At 42.0% G+C, this 15,609-nt stretch overlaps 1 protein-coding gene across 1 annotated transcript in view; it reads right to left on the bottom strand.

The window, feature by feature from the left end:
• Positions 1-15,609, bottom strand: part of LOC131189781 (neurofilament medium polypeptide-like) — a 58,565-nt gene that overhangs the window by 30,476 nt on the left and 12,480 nt on the right. Inside the window, exon 2 of the mRNA XM_058166202.1 lies at positions 4,806-5,020. Within this exon, the coding sequence (XP_058022185.1) occupies positions 4,806-5,020 (215 nt within the window). The remainder of the gene's footprint in view (positions 1-4,805; positions 5,021-15,609) is intronic.

Below are 15,609 nucleotides of genomic sequence, written 5' to 3'. Positions count from 1 at the left end.
AAAATAGAAGAAGAGGATGAGCTGGACAAATAAACCTTTTCAAGTCTCCAGTGCCAGACTGCTTTCAAGGTAGTTCTGAGACTTGGGGCAAGAAAAACAGTGGCTTCATCCATTCCTTGGCCAAATCAGCCACAAAAACTAGTTTGGAAAAAGGTGGGTGCTGAGCTATCATATTGCTGGACAATTGTGTGTCCCTTTTCAAGGTTTTTCGTTGTGCAGCCTCTTGCTTAATCTTCAGATGCTTCCATTGGTAATCTTCCCATATTTTTCCCCCACAGTTTCTCTTGATAAAAATGACAGTGTGAAGGGTAGACTGTCTATTGTAGACCACATCCCATTCCTAAGCGGTCTGTAAGGGGTGTGCATAAGCGCACCAGCGTGCCTACCGTCCCTGTTCTAATGTTTTCTTTTATTCGTATCCTTTACGTGTATTTATAATTATGTTTACACTTGTATTGATCATAAAATACATGCTTGATGAAATAAATAAATAAATAAACAAATAAATACTTATTTTATTGAACAAAATAAGATGGTAATCTGATCTAAGATAATGCTAGAAAAAAACACACTATTCTTAAGCAGCTTCGTGTAACTCAAGTCAAATCTAGCCAAGCCAAAAAAAAAAAGGAATGTACATTCTGGAATATAAAATGATGTTAATTCTCCCCTAAAACCCATAGATATCAATCTAGACATCATAGTTGTGTCTGTACAAGGTCCTATATTAATTTTTAATCCAGGGGAACACTTTATGTGAAGAATATGGTTCGTGGTAAATTGGCAGTGGTGGGATTCAAGTAATTTAACAACCGGTTCTCTGCCCTAATGATTTTTTCCAACAACTAGTTTGCCAAACTGCTCAGAAAGTTAACAACCGGTTCTCCCGAAGTGGTGTGAACTGGCTGAATCCCACCACTGTAAATTGGTTATATTTTTACTGCTAAAAAAAAAGTAAATATGAATGTAAAATGTGCTAAGAATTAACTGGTTCTAGTTTCAGCTTTATAATAAAATTGCATGCAGCATTTGTTAAATTAGAAGAGAACTTGAACTTGATCATCAAATTAGCTTTATTTTGGTTCTGCTTTCCATCATCAATTTTATCCACTAATTTTTCTGGCAATCCACTCATCCAAGTTCACCTTGCGAACACTTCTTGGTGAATTAGGCTTATAATTCAGATGGCTGAAACTGCATTCATGTATTTTTTTAAAGAGGCTATTATTATTATTTATAAAACAGGCATAAATGCTATGTGTAATAAAAACATTAAACATAGAAAGTTGTCATTTTGCCTATCCCCCGGGCTCCTTTCCAAGGATGCCCTCCAGGGCCATTCCCTGCCCCATTCACTTTCCTTTGCAGAGTTTGCTTCCTCCCTTGCAGTGGCAGTCTCCTGTTTCAACCTTCCTTCCCCAGCAATGACTACTTTTGGACACAGAGAAGCACTAGTCCATATTATGAGCATTTTCGTGCCTGTGACTTGCTTGATGGCCAACTTGACAGATTGCTAAACCAACCACTATAAATATCTACCTACTCTTGCCCATCTCCATCTCATCTCATCTCACATAAAGAACAGCTGCTGCTTGTTTGTCCCTTTGGTAGGTGACACTTTTTGGGAGAGGAAATATTGGTGCATAGCTATCACTTTCCTTTACTTGTCCCATATTAAGCAGGGAGGACAGCTCTACTCCCCAGCTTCGTGACCGAGGCTGCATAGGAACCATCAGTAAGGCCAAGGCAGTTTATACCAGGGGTGAAATCCAGCAGGTTCTGACAGATTCTGGAGAACCGGTAGTGGAAATTTTGAATAGTTTGGAGAACTGGCAAATACCACTTTTGGCTGGCCCCAGAGTGGGGTGGGAATGGAGATTTTGCAATATCCTTCCCCCAGGAATGGGGAGGGAATGGGGATTTTGCAGGATCCTTCCCCTGTCATGCCCACCAAACCACGCCCACCAAGCCACACCCACAGAACCGGTAGTAAAAAAAAATTGGATTTCACCACTGGTTTATACCCTCATATTTTTCCACTGGTTGACACATTGGAGAGCAGCCCTTTAATATGGCCAACTAGTTGCATCCGATATTGAAGTGTGCAATGCCGTTTTAAGAGATCATGGGATAAGACTTGAAGAAACATAAAAGAGAAGAAAAGGATGAGCTGGACAAATAAACCTTTTCAAGTCTCCAGTGCCAGACTGCTTTCAAGGTAGTTCTGAGACTTGGGGCAAGAAAAACAGTGGCTTCATCCATTCCTTGGCCAAATCAGCCACAAAAACTAGTTTGGAAAAAGGTGGGTGCTGAGCTATCATATTGCTGGACAATTGTGTGTCCCTTTTCAAGGTTTTTATTGTGCAGCCTCTTGCTTAATCTTCAGATGCTTCCATTGGTAATCTTCCCATATTTTCCCCCCACAGTTTCTTTTGATAAAAATGACAGTGTGAAGGGTAGACTGTCTATTGTAGACCACACCCCATTCCTAAGAGGTCTGTAAGGGGTGTGCATAAGCGCACCAGCGTGCCTACCGTCCCTGTTCTAATGTTTTCTTTTATTCGTATCCTTACATGTATTTATAATTATGTTTACACTTGTATCGATCATAAAATACATGCTTGATGAAATAAATAAATAAATAAATAAATAAATAAATACATATTTTATTGAACAAAATAAAATGGTAATCTGATTTAAGATAATGCTAGAAAAAAACACACTATTCTTAAGCAGCTTCATGTAACTCAAGTCAAATGTAGCCAAGCCAAAAAAAAAAAAAAAAGGAATGTACATTCTGGAATATAAAATGATGTTAATTCTCCCCTAAAACCCATAGATATCAATAAGATAGTTAAGGCCCTATCTTAATTTTTAATCCAGGGGAACACCTTATGTGAAGAATATGGATCGTGGTAAATTGGCAGTGGTGGGATTCAAGTAATATAACAACCGGTTCTCTGCCCTAATGATTTTTTCCAACAACTAGTTTGCCAAACTGCTCAGAAAGTTAACAACCGGTTCTCCCGAAGTGGTGTGAACTGGCTGAATCCCACCACTGTAAATTGGTTATATTTTTACTGTTTAAAAAAAAGGTAAATATGAATGTAAAATGTGCTAAGAATTAACTGGTTCTAGTTTCAGCTTTATAATAAAATTGCACGCAGCATTTGTTAAATTAGAAGTGAATAAATGAACTTGATCATCAAATTAGCTTTATTTTGGTTCTGCTTTCTATCATCAATTTTATCCACTAGTCTTTCTGGCAATCCACTCATCGAAGTTCACCTTGCGAACACTTCTTGGTGAATTAGGCTTATAATTCAGATGGCTGAAACTGCATTCATGTATTTTTTTAAAGAGGCTATTATTATTATTTATAAAACAGGCATAAATGCTATGTGTAATAAAAACATTAAACATAGAAAGTTGAAGATAGGCGTTGCTTGCATATACAGGAATACAGAAGAAAAAATAAGGGAGCTCATTCAGTAAAGTTGTACTTCTTAAAACATTTTTAGGTGTGGTAATAGAAAAAGCAAAACATTCTCTCAAGTAGAGAGGAAGAAAAGAAGGATTGGGGGCTGGGGAGAGGGGAAACCATGTTTTAATCCTGAACTCAAGTAGGAGGTTTTCATTAGAAGAATGTAGGACACAGAAAGAAAAGAAAGGTTGAGAACTGAGACACTGGAGAAGGGCATATTATATTTATGCATAATTACATGTTTATCTCTTTGCTTCTCACATTTCTTTTCTCTTTGATTGAACTTCATGCATCGACTTTTCAACCAGTTTACAATATCCACTTATCCATCAAACCACTTTGAGGTTAAAAAAACATTATTCATCAACTACACTCTACAATTATGGGGTTGGTCTTCGTCTTAAAAAGGAATAACCTTTCATACGGGCCCCATAATATCAAGGATGTGGCCATGTGTAATCTAATCTTTCCTTAGAATCTATTCACATGCCGAATGAATGAGAAATCAAGAAAGTCCATTTTGGCATTAGGGGAACGCTCACTCCGATACTCATAGCACTCACAATGCTGAATTAGAAGCAGGGCTTCTTCTAACCCCTTTGGCTGAGCAACCAACTACAGCTGTGATGGCGAACCTATGGCACACATGCCAGAGGTGGCAAGCAGAGCCCCCTCTGTGGGCACGCGCGCTGTCACCAGCTGGTCTTCTGGTTTCTGGCAGGTGCATGCGTGCCGGCCAGATGGTCTTTGCACATGCTGGAGCGCCGGAAATTCAAAGACTAGCTGGATAGTACGCATGCATGCGCCGGCCAGCTGGTCTTTGTATGCGCCGGAAACCCAAAGACCAGCTGGATGGTGCGCATGTGCACCAGCCAGCTGGTCTTCAGGTTTCTGGTGCTCCCCCACTTGCTCATGCACGTTCCAGTTTGAGCCCTCAGTGTTGAAAAGGTTCATCATCACTGAACTACAGTGTTTTCAGTGTAAAATAAGTGAATACAGTGAAAAATAAGTGAATACAGTGAAAAATAAGACAGAATTGAAGAGGATTATATGATGGGTATGGCCACAAAAAGTCCATCAGGGAAAAGAATACTCTGCACCACAGAAGATAACGATTGCCTTTTCCTAATTTCAAGATCACTAGGAACTTTGCATTACATGGTAACAAAAGCTTCACCACAGAGGCCTTTTGGCACAATTTCGTTTATGAAGTATGTAGGAATGCAATTGTGAAAATGCATAGAAAAATAGAAAAGTTATATAGGTAGGTTCGCCAAACCTGTGAAGGACAAAAAAAAAGAAAAAGAGAGAAGAGACTCACTTCTGTCGGAAGGAATCCATAGACACTAGCACTTCCTCAATTTCTGAGTCCAGCTGTTCTTTTTCTGCATCAATGGATCGCATTTCGAGATTCAGTTTGTTCATGTACCGGTCGTAGAGAAGTTTGATGTCCAAATCAGAAAGGGAATTGTCTTGTTCTTTCAAAAAGTTCAATCTTGTGACCAGAACTTGGTTGTGCTGTTCCAGACTTTGGACCTGTGGATTATTAACAGGTTGAGAAGACTATAAGGATCTTCTTCATTCAGCCGCTGCCACAACATAAATACTGCCATATTGAAGGGATAAAAGGATATTTTGCCTTCTCCCCAAAATGATCTGTGAATAAGTAGGAATGATATGTGTTTGGGGGGGGGATGGGGGGGGAAGCAACCTGATTACAATCAGCTAAAAAGCCCACATGCCTTTGAATGGGGGCTACTGCTTGGGAGGGGTTGTGTTTGTCTAGAATTTAACCCTTTGCACAATGTCTAGACAATTCTTTTCCTTCTTTTTTGTTATTCCTGCTAGAAGGAAGGGATTTTTTTTTTTTAGTTTATGAAAGAGAGTGGTTGGTATGTGAAGATGAGGATCAGTTAATTTGGAAAGTAGGGTTTTTCATTTTATAAGCAAATATTTTTAATTGATAGTTATTAATTAAATTAATATGCATTTATGTTTCTGGCCTGGCCCAGCCCTTTTTATTGTGTGTGGCTTCTGCTAGATCTATATATCCATTTATTCACACACCCACACAAACACGTGAGTCACATGTAAACATATATTAGACAAGATGGGGTGGGGGGGGAATCTTCAGGATTAGTTTCGGCCAGAGGCATCTGCAGTATCAGATACATTAATCAAAACGAAAAGCAGCAGCATTAGGTGATAAAAATTCTGCTCCTTTCATAGGTGTGCACGTACAAAAAGGGCAGAGCCGTGTACCACAACAAGACATTAATTTCATCATCTTCCCACTACCAATCTCCTTGCAGATCCTTCTAGTTTCAGCTTTTGGCAACCATCATTTGTTGATGTGAAAAAGCAGGGCATTATACAGGATTTTTTGGGATGTGATGATAACTATTTTCTGTTCACTCTTCCTTTGGGGACCATCTTATATTCAAGATTATCTTCCTTTTGGATAAGTAGAGTAGCGTCCCAAAATACGCATGTTAATTTTTCCCTTCCCCATAGCATTGCATCTAAATATTTATTTATTTAAATTAATTAATTAAAAACATTTATATAACTGCCCATCTTCCAGACAACTCTGGGCTGCTTCCAATGAAACAGAATTATTATGACATAACATAAATCAATTCCCACAATTGATTTCAGTTTCAGCATTTTAAAAGCAACGTTCTTTGAAAGATGGGTTTCTGTATAAACTAAATAGTCCCTTTTTGTACATAATTATTTTATTTGGGTCAGACATTGCTTCCGTTCACATAACAATGCGCTAACAACCATTTAAAAAAATATATATATCCCAAACTTTAAAAGTCCAATGGCTATTACAATGTGGGTCTTTAAAAAACAGTTTGATAGAGAAGATAATGTGCTTCTGATTGACTTCAAGAAGCATCCTTAGCCTGAATCTCACAAGGTGGATAGTATGAATCTAAGATTTCACACTTTGGTTGTCTGGTGGATCATTTTTAGGCTACTTTATGTGACAATCTCAACAAGGAGCAGCACCTGGCTAATTTTATTTGGCTTGGGAGGCTAAGCAACTTCAGATTTTAATTAGTACAGGTAGTCCTCAATCTCCGGTAGTTCATTTAGTGACTATTCAAAGTTAAAATGATGCTGAAAAAAGGGACTACTGAATCATCCCCATGGGCACGTGATCAAAATTCAGATGCTTGGCAACTGACTCATATTTATGACGGTTGCAGTGTCCTGGGATCACGTGATCACCTGTTGCAACATTCTGGCAAAAAGGTCCATGGGGAAACCAGATTCACTTAACAACCGTGTTACTAACTTAACAACTGCAGTCATTCACTTAACAACTATGACAAGAAAGGTCATAAAATGAGGGTGCAACTGACGTAACAAATATCTCGCTTAGCAACATACATTTTGGGCTCAATTGTGGTCATAAGTTGAGGACTACCTGTATGGACAAAGAAATAACAGGGCCGTAGACAAGAGTGGGGAAATTTTAGAAGTATCTGAAAAGAAGGCCAGGGTACATCATTTATCTACTGTGGCTAAGAAAACTGCACACTTGTTCCCATGGGATCCCTAGACAGTAAGCTTGATTCCCGAGCATCTTTCCCTTTACTAGTATATCAGTTTAGACTTGCAAGCAATTGTGAAACTGCAGAACAACATCCCTCATTTAAGGAGTCCACCGAATTGTCTCCTTACGAGGGCATGAGCATCAATATGGCATATTTTCTTAGTGCGACCTATTTGCTCAGCATACTTTTAAGAAGGGAATCGGAAAAAGACAGGGAAAGAGAAAACATATGCACAAAAAAAAGACTACCTAGGTTGCAGGTGTACAGGGCAATCCAATCCACGCTTATTTGTAGATCAGAACTGATACAACTGGTGTAAACAAGCATCTTTCTCTCTCCACCCTTCCCTAGAGGGTTAATCTATTCTTCATGAAACTATTTTTGTTCATCATCTATTTTTGTTTTGGGTTGTATGTGTATGCGTGTGTGTGTGTATACAGGTAATCTTTTTTAGCCTTGTGATTTGTTTTCAGAGTAAACACTATGTCACCATATAAAGACTTTATGAGGGAGTCCTGAATGTAATGTTGATACATTCCCCTGAAGAGTTCCTGCTTGTAGGCTACTGCAATATCACAATTACGCAGCTGATGTTACGTCTCAAGAGCATTTAGTTATATCTACTGTACATCCATGATTTTCCCAACTTAACCCTACCCCTCCATTTAGCTGCCTCTCAACACATTGTCTTACCCACCTCTCTCTCTTTTGAACAGAGCATCAGACAAATGATATGGATTAAAAGCTGGGTAACACATTATTACCGTATATACTCGAGTATAAGCCGAGTTTTTCAGCACGTTTTTTGTGCTGAAAAACGTCCCCTCGGCTTATACTCTACGTCTTCGGGAACCCCGCACAGGAGGGGGTACCGAACGGACTCCCATGGGAGGGACGGGGAGCGGGCCCGCCGAGGTCTCGCGGGATTTGTCGCCCCCAGGCCGGCCCCCATTCCCGTGTCTGGTGGGCGGACGGCGCAAACTTGGCGGACTGTGCATTGGCGCGGGGAAGCCCTGGTGGTGCAGTGAGAGGGCTGGGCAGGGGAGCCGCCCGCCTTCTCGGCTGAGGAGGAGGTTTCCCCGACCGCGAGCTTCGCCGCCGCGAGCCACCCCAAAGGCCAGAAGAAAAGGTCATTCCATCGGAGTAATGGAGCGAAGGCTCCTTCCTCTCCGCCTTACCCATGCTGTGCGAGCCGGCTGGGCCGCACCCCCGCCGCTCCCCCCCCTTCCCCACCCTCCCGGGGCTCGCGCTCTAGCACCCGCCAAGCTCAGGCCGGACTCGGCAGCTCCCCATCAGCACTCGCACGGCGCGATTCGGGCAGGAGGAGTCGGGCTCGCTCTGTGGCGGTGGCGCCTCCGCCGCCGCCTCCGCCGCCGCCGCCGCCGCCACGGCCACGGAGCGAGCCCGACTCCTCCTGCCCGAATCGCGCCGTGCGAGTGCTGATGGGGAGCTGCCGAGTCCGGCCTGAGCTTGGCGGCTGCTAGAGCGCGAGCCCCGGGAGGCTGAGGAAGGAGCGGCGGCGGCGGGGTTGCAGCCCAGCCGGGCTCGCACAGCATGGGTAAGGCAGCTCCCCATCAGCACTCGCACGGCGCGATTCGGGCAGGAGGAGTCGGGCTCGCTCTGTGGCGGTGGCGCCGCCGCCGCCGCCACCGCCACGGAGCGAGCCCGACTCCTCCTGCCCGAATCGCGCCGTGCGAGTGCTGATGGGGAGCTGCCGAGTCCGGCCTGAGCTTGGCGGCTGCTAGAGCGCGAGCCCCGGGAGGCTGAGGAAGGAGCGGCGGCGGCAGGGTTGCAGCCCAGCCGGGCTCGCACAGCATGGGTAAGGCGGGAGAGGAAGGAGCCTTCGCTCCATTACTCCGATGGAATGACCTTTTCTTCTGGCCTTTGGGGTGGCTCTCGCGGCGGCGAGTTCGCGCGGTCGGGGAAACCCTCCCTCCCTCAGCCGAGAAGGACTGCACCGCCAGGGCTTCCCCGCGCCAATGCATAGCCTGGCGGGAGTTACTGCAGCTCACCCGGCCCCCGGCCCATCTGGTGGTGTTGGGGCAGCCGCTCGGCTTTCTAGCAAAAGGTCGCCGCCCAAAACTCCTCGCCTTCTCCTGGGAAGGGCTGGATGGCTAGCCGAAGGGTTGAATAAGCAAGCCAACCTCCTCCCTCCTCCCTCCTCTCCCCAAGCGAAAGAGCGTTTTCCCGTTGGAAGAGAGAGAGAGAGAGAAAGGAGGGGCCGTTCCTCCCCTTCTTTCATTCTTTCTTCTCCCTCCGTGCTTCAGAAGCTGGGCGTGTGTGTGCGCGCCCTAGTCCCCTTCTGTTCGGCGGCGCTGGAAGAGAGAGAGAGAGAGAAAGGAGGGGCCGTTCCTCCCCTTCTTTCATTCTTTCTTCTCCCTCCGTGCTTCAGAAGCTGGGCGTGTGTGTGCGCGCCTGTGTGCTCTAGTCCCTTTCTCTTCCGCGGCGCTGGAAGAGAGAGAGAGAGAAAGGAGGGGCCGTTCCTCCCCTTCTTTCATTCTTTCTTCTCCCTCCGTGCTTCACCGTGCTGGGCGACCTGGAGCAGCTGCTCTTCAGCCAGATGCTCGGTGAGTCAGCCCGTCCCCTTCCTTCCCGTGGGGGTCTGCCTTGCTGGTGAAGGTTATTGGGGCTTTTGAGCAAGGGAGGAGGAACGCGAGCACCGCCTTTCGCGCTGGCATTCCGGGATTTCCCTTTGTTTAGAGCTGGGAATCCTCCTTCCCCCTTTTGCACTCCCTCCCTCCCTCCCTCTCTCTCTCTCTCTCTCACACACACACACACACACACAGACTTCTAAAGTCGATTGGCACAATGCTAAGCAAACACAGCAGTGGGTCAAGGGTGAAGGGCTAGGAACCTGGCAGGTGAAAGGTTGAGCGACATGAAAGGCAAAGACCACAATTGTTTTAAGAAAGAAGCTTTAGCAGGGAGGGGGGGATGGGAGGGTGTTTTAAGTTTTGGCAAACAGCCAGGCCAACTGTATTGGAGAAGGTCACACAACTGGCCTTAACATTTTAGCTGCTGTCTTTTTCCTCACACTTGGGTTTAATGATATTAGAGATCCTTATTGCCCTGCCAAAAAAAAAAGAGCCACCCCAACGCCTATGAATATTAACCTTCTCTGCCAAGAGACACTGTGCAGGGTATTTTCACTATTGGTGTGCATACAGGCTTAGATTTGTGCTGGGTTCTTAGTGCTTAGAGCACTGACCTTCAGAGGCACCCTGGTCCCTTGGAAGCTAAAGGAGGACTCATTTTCATGCTTGCAGTTGTATTGTCAATTTCTGTGAGACAATGTTGTTGAAGTAACTCACTCACTCATTCATTCATTCATTCATTCCTTGTGTGTCCAATCACACTTAGCCAATAAAAATTCTATTCTATTCTATTCTATTCATTCATTCATTCATTTTATTTTGTCAAATACATATTAAATAATTATATAAATATAAGCATGAATTGAATACATAAAAGGAATACAACTAAAGGGAACATTAGGACAGGGACGGTAGGCACGCTGGTGCTCTTATGCACGCCTTACAGACCTCTTAGGAATGGGGTGAGGTCAATACTAGATAGTCTTTGGTTAAGGCTTTGGGGATTTTGGGAAGAGACCAGAGTCAGGTAGCACATTCCAGGCATTAACAACTCTGTTACTGAAGTCACATTTTCTGCAATCTAGATTGGAGAGGTTCACTTTAAGTTTGAATCTATTGTGTTCTCGTATTGTTGTGGTTGAAGCTGAAGTAGTCATTGATAGGAAGTACATTGTAGCAGATAATTTTATGAGCTATGCTCAGGTCATACCAAAGGCGGCGTAGTTCTAAATTTTCTAAAGCTGGGAATCCTCCTTCCCCCTTTTGCACTTTTATTGTTTTTCGTTCAAATAAATATTCATGTTATTTTACTTGGCTCTATCTTTATTTTTTACATTGACCAGTAGCTGCCTCATTTCCCACCCTCGGCTTATACTCGAGTCAATAGTTTTTCCCAGTTTTTGTGGTAAAATTAGGTGCCTCGGCTTATATTCGGATCGGCTTATACTCGAGTATATACGGTACATTCTACTTTTGTGGAGGAAGATGACATTATATTTGTTAAATCCTGCTGGCTAGCGTGAACAGCTCCTGAGGCATCCCCATTCTCTGCAAATGCTAGCACCACACTCGCTCTTAAGTATCACTCGCTCTGATTATCAGCATAGTTCAGAAAACATGAAATACAGCTTGAAAATACCCTGCTTCATATAGAAACACACTGTAGAAACTTAAATTTCTTAAATTGAAGGCTTGGTAATCTGAAACCTGGTGGCAGAACTAAAGAAAGTGCAAAAATCAGATGATCATTATGAAGATGTTGATTCAATAATTAATATGTGGATAAAATTAGTTCATACTTAAATTTGCTCCTTCACTGCCTTTTAAAAAAAGCTTAATATCTATTCGTTGTTCTGAATGCCTTTGTTCCCCTGTCTGTATTGTTTTATCACTCTGCACCCATATCTCTTCTGGTCAATGGTAAATTCCATGAGGAAGAAACTTGTCTTTGCAGTGATATTCTAGGATTATGCCTCTTGTTCTGATACTGCCATTTAAATAAGTGAAAATATGTCATATTATAGTATCTGCTATTATAAATTACTAGATGTTATAAAAGATGTTGAGACTCTCAAAAAAGTGCAGAGAAGAACAACCAGGATGATTAGGGGACTGGAGGCTAAAACATATGAAGAACGGTTATAGGAACTGGGCATGGCCAGTCTAATGAAGAGAAGGACCAGGTATTTTTAACTATACCTTGTGCTCGTTCCGGGAAGTCGGGGGGGGGGGTTGTGAAGGGAGGGGGGAGGAGGGGGGGAAAGGGGAAAAAAAATTTTGTAAAACTTTTTGAATAAAAAAAAAAGAAAAAGAGAAGGACCAGGGAAGACATGATATCAGTGTTCCAATACTTGAGGGGCTGCCACAGAGAGGAAGGGGTCAAGCTATTTTCCAAAGCATCCGAAGGCCAGACAAGGAATAATGGATGGAAACTGACCAAGGAGAGGTTCAGCCTAGAAATGAGGAGGAACTTTTCTGACCATCAACCAATGGAACAGCTTGCCTTCGGAAGTTATGGGAGCTTCATCACTGGAGCATTTCAAGAAAAGATTGGACTGCCATTTGTCAGAAATGGTGTAGAATCTCCTGCTTGAGTGGGGGATGGGTTGGTGGGGGTTGGACTAGATCAGGGGTCTCCAACCGTGGCAACTTTAAGACTCTGGAACTCTGGGAGTTGAAGTCCACAAGTCTTAAAGTTGCCAAGGTTGGAGACCCCTGGACTAGATGACCTATAAGGTCCCTTCCAACTCTTGTTATTCTGTTAAATCTGTTAAACTATCTGCAGCAGTGTAAAACACCGCTTTAAAAAAAAGGAAAGCTATGGTGCTGTCAGGCCTGGAAACCATCTTTTGTACTGGGCCTTCAGACCTCCCAATTTCCCACAGTAGTAAATGTTTACACAGAATTTTCAAATTTTCACAGAAGTTCCCCAGAGATAATGCATTCCTCAATGACTGATGATCATTGTAATAACCCAGAGATCAGATGACATACTTGATATACTTGAAAAGGAGCTAAGAGAGAAAGTAGATAAATAAACTGAAGCAAATCAACTCCAGCTATGCTAAGAAAATAAATAATATGCTATCATCCCTATTCCTTTGAAGGCTTCATTGTTGAAATTAAGACAGATAACAATGGGAGAGGCGAAACAGAGATAACTTTCTGATTCTAATTAGGTGTTTTGTAATTTCATTAAAGCTTTAAATTAAAAAAGCAACAGTTCCAAACTTTTAAAACAATGCAGAGGCATCCCAATAGACAGGTATTGTCAGAATAATTCCTTTAAGATAAATATTAATGGAAATTTCACATAACCTGTGAAAAAGCTATGCTAAAACACACCTTACTTGCAAAAAATGGTTTTTTTATACCTACATTACTGTTTGAAATATATAACTCAATAAATAAGTAGCTTTCCGGTTTGCCACTATGGTATTTTGTTGGGATGGGTAGAATGAAGACAGGATTAATAAACATGGCCCTTATATTCGCCATCATTTTCAGTTTCAGGATCATAAAGATCTGACCCATCACTTTTCTTCCTGATTTTCATGAAGCTGGACTCAATTCTAAAAGTGAAGGACAGATCCTTTTACAAAGCCTTCCCTAACCAAAATGTCATTCACATTTGTTGAATTTCAGTTTTCATAATCCTTTGACTAGGACACAGCCATGGTAGTTGAGGTTCCAACCATGTTAACTGGAGAGTTACAGGAGATGAACAATCTGGAGGGCACTAAGTTGGGTAATGTTCATTTGTTAACATATTCTTCCATTTGTCTACTAATAATTGATTTGAGCATCTTTCATCAATAACTGCAGACAGAACAACACTACAAAAACACTACACTACTAACTACTACACTAAGTACACTAAGTACTACTACACTACTAACCAGAGCATATAAAACATTTGCTAGACCTATTCTTGAATACAGCTCGACTGTTTGGAACCCATACCACATTTCTGACATCAATACAATTGAACGTGTCCAGAAATATTTTACAAGAAGAGTTCTCCACTCCTCCGAATACAACAAAATACCTTATGCCACCAGACTTGAAATCCTGGGTTTAGAAAACTTAGAACTACGCCGCCTTCGACATGACCTGAGTTTAACTCATAGAATCATCTGTTACAATGTCTTTCCTGTCAAAGACTACTTCAGCTTCAATTGCAACAATATACAAGCACACAATAGATTTAAGCTTAATGTTAACCGCTCCAATCTTGATTGCAGAAAATATGACTTCAGTAACAGAGTTGTTAATACTACCTGACTCTGTGGTCTCTTCCCCAAATCCCCAAAGCTTCAACCAAAAACTATCTACCATTGACCTCACCCCATTCCTAAGAGGTCTGTAAGGGGCGTGCATAAGAGCACAAATGTGCCTACCGTTCCTGTCCTATTGTTTTCCTTTGTTATATCCAATTAATATAGTTATTACATACTCATACTCATATATATGCTTATGTGTTGTATAGTTGTTTCATGCTTGTGCTTATATATACTGTGCAACAAAAATAAATAAATAAAATAAAAAAAAACACTTTTCCATGCAAACCCCATGATGGGAAGTTGTGCCAAGTCTACAAATGCGATGGTTTCAATAGATACGAGGAGCATCTTAGTCAAGAGAGTAATACTGAAAGTTGATTTTTAAGTTAATGACCTCAGTGAATGAGGGAATATTTTTCTAACAGTGGGAGGGGATTGATTCTTTGGCACAGCTGACAAAATGATTTCCATCTTTGTGGGAGATATTGGCTCAAAAGCCGACATAGAAGCCTCAAGTATCATTCTCCTGGTAAGGAGCTTCACCATATCCCATGAAACATCTCTGCTGGAGTTCCAAAGGTGCTTTTTCAAGAGGCAACTGGACTTTCTGGTTTTTCTTTGAAGACATTTCACTTCTCATCCAAGAAGATCCTTCAGCTCTGACTTGATGGTTGGGAATGGAAGGATTTATGCTCCTTGCAGACAGCTGGCCATTTGCATTGTTTTAGCGAGTCATTAAGGCCCTCTGAAATATCGTCAAAGAAAAACCAGAAAGTCCAGTTGCCTCTTGAAAAAGCATCTTTGGGACAACCATGACCTGGATGACTGAGAATCTCCATAAATATATCTGTCGGAAGTTTTTGACAGCTTTCAGACTTGAAAGATACATGTGGAAATACCATGCAGTAGGGAAGTGGGAGGTGCCAGAAATATGATAAAAAATCAATCTCTTATCACTTTAAAACAATTTCTTTGTTTTTCTTAACTATTCCTACTTAGAGAATCATAGACTGGAAAACATACAGAAAAAACTTGGAGAATCATAGACTGGAAAACATACAGAAAAGGTGAAAACATTTTCTGGTAAAAGCCAGTCGTTTGTGGCTACCAGCCATACAGTGACATGAGCATTATTGTATTCTTTGATCAGAAATATCTGATAATTGTGGTCATAAGTAAACTATGCCTCACATCCCAATGCAGCTGGGTGTTACAGCTGAATAAGGTTAAAATGTAAAATGTAATCCTTGTTTAGGTACCACAACTGGGATTAACAACTCAGTCATTAAGTGAAGTGATCACTAGGTTAAACTACAACTGTACTTATGCTCTTACTTCAAGTTTTTTTGTTTTGTTTTACAGGTTTGTGAGGAAATGTGAGATTTGGTCATAAAGTTAGAGTTTGATAATCATCATACTTGTGAATAGTTGCTAAATGAGGACTATCTGTACTGAATTTATATGTAGCTAATACACCACAAACTGCTGCCTTGATCCACATGATGTCAAGGAGCAAACTGCTTTTCAGTTCAAAGTGTAAGTAAAAGGGGAAAAAAACACCTTTCTTTTTTTTTTATTTGCATTTATATCCCGCCCTTCTCCGGAGACTCAGGGCGGCTAACACTACGTTAGCAATAGTCTTCATTCTATTTGTATATTTATATACAAAGTCAATTTAT

The sequence above is a fragment of the Ahaetulla prasina genome, chromosome 2 (assembly GCF_028640845.1).
Source record: "Ahaetulla prasina isolate Xishuangbanna chromosome 2, ASM2864084v1, whole genome shotgun sequence".
Classification (NCBI taxonomy): domain Eukaryota; kingdom Metazoa; phylum Chordata; class Lepidosauria; order Squamata; family Colubridae; genus Ahaetulla; species Ahaetulla prasina.
The sequence above is the reverse complement of the archived record's forward strand: the minus strand, read 5'-3'. Positions and strand labels throughout refer to the sequence as shown.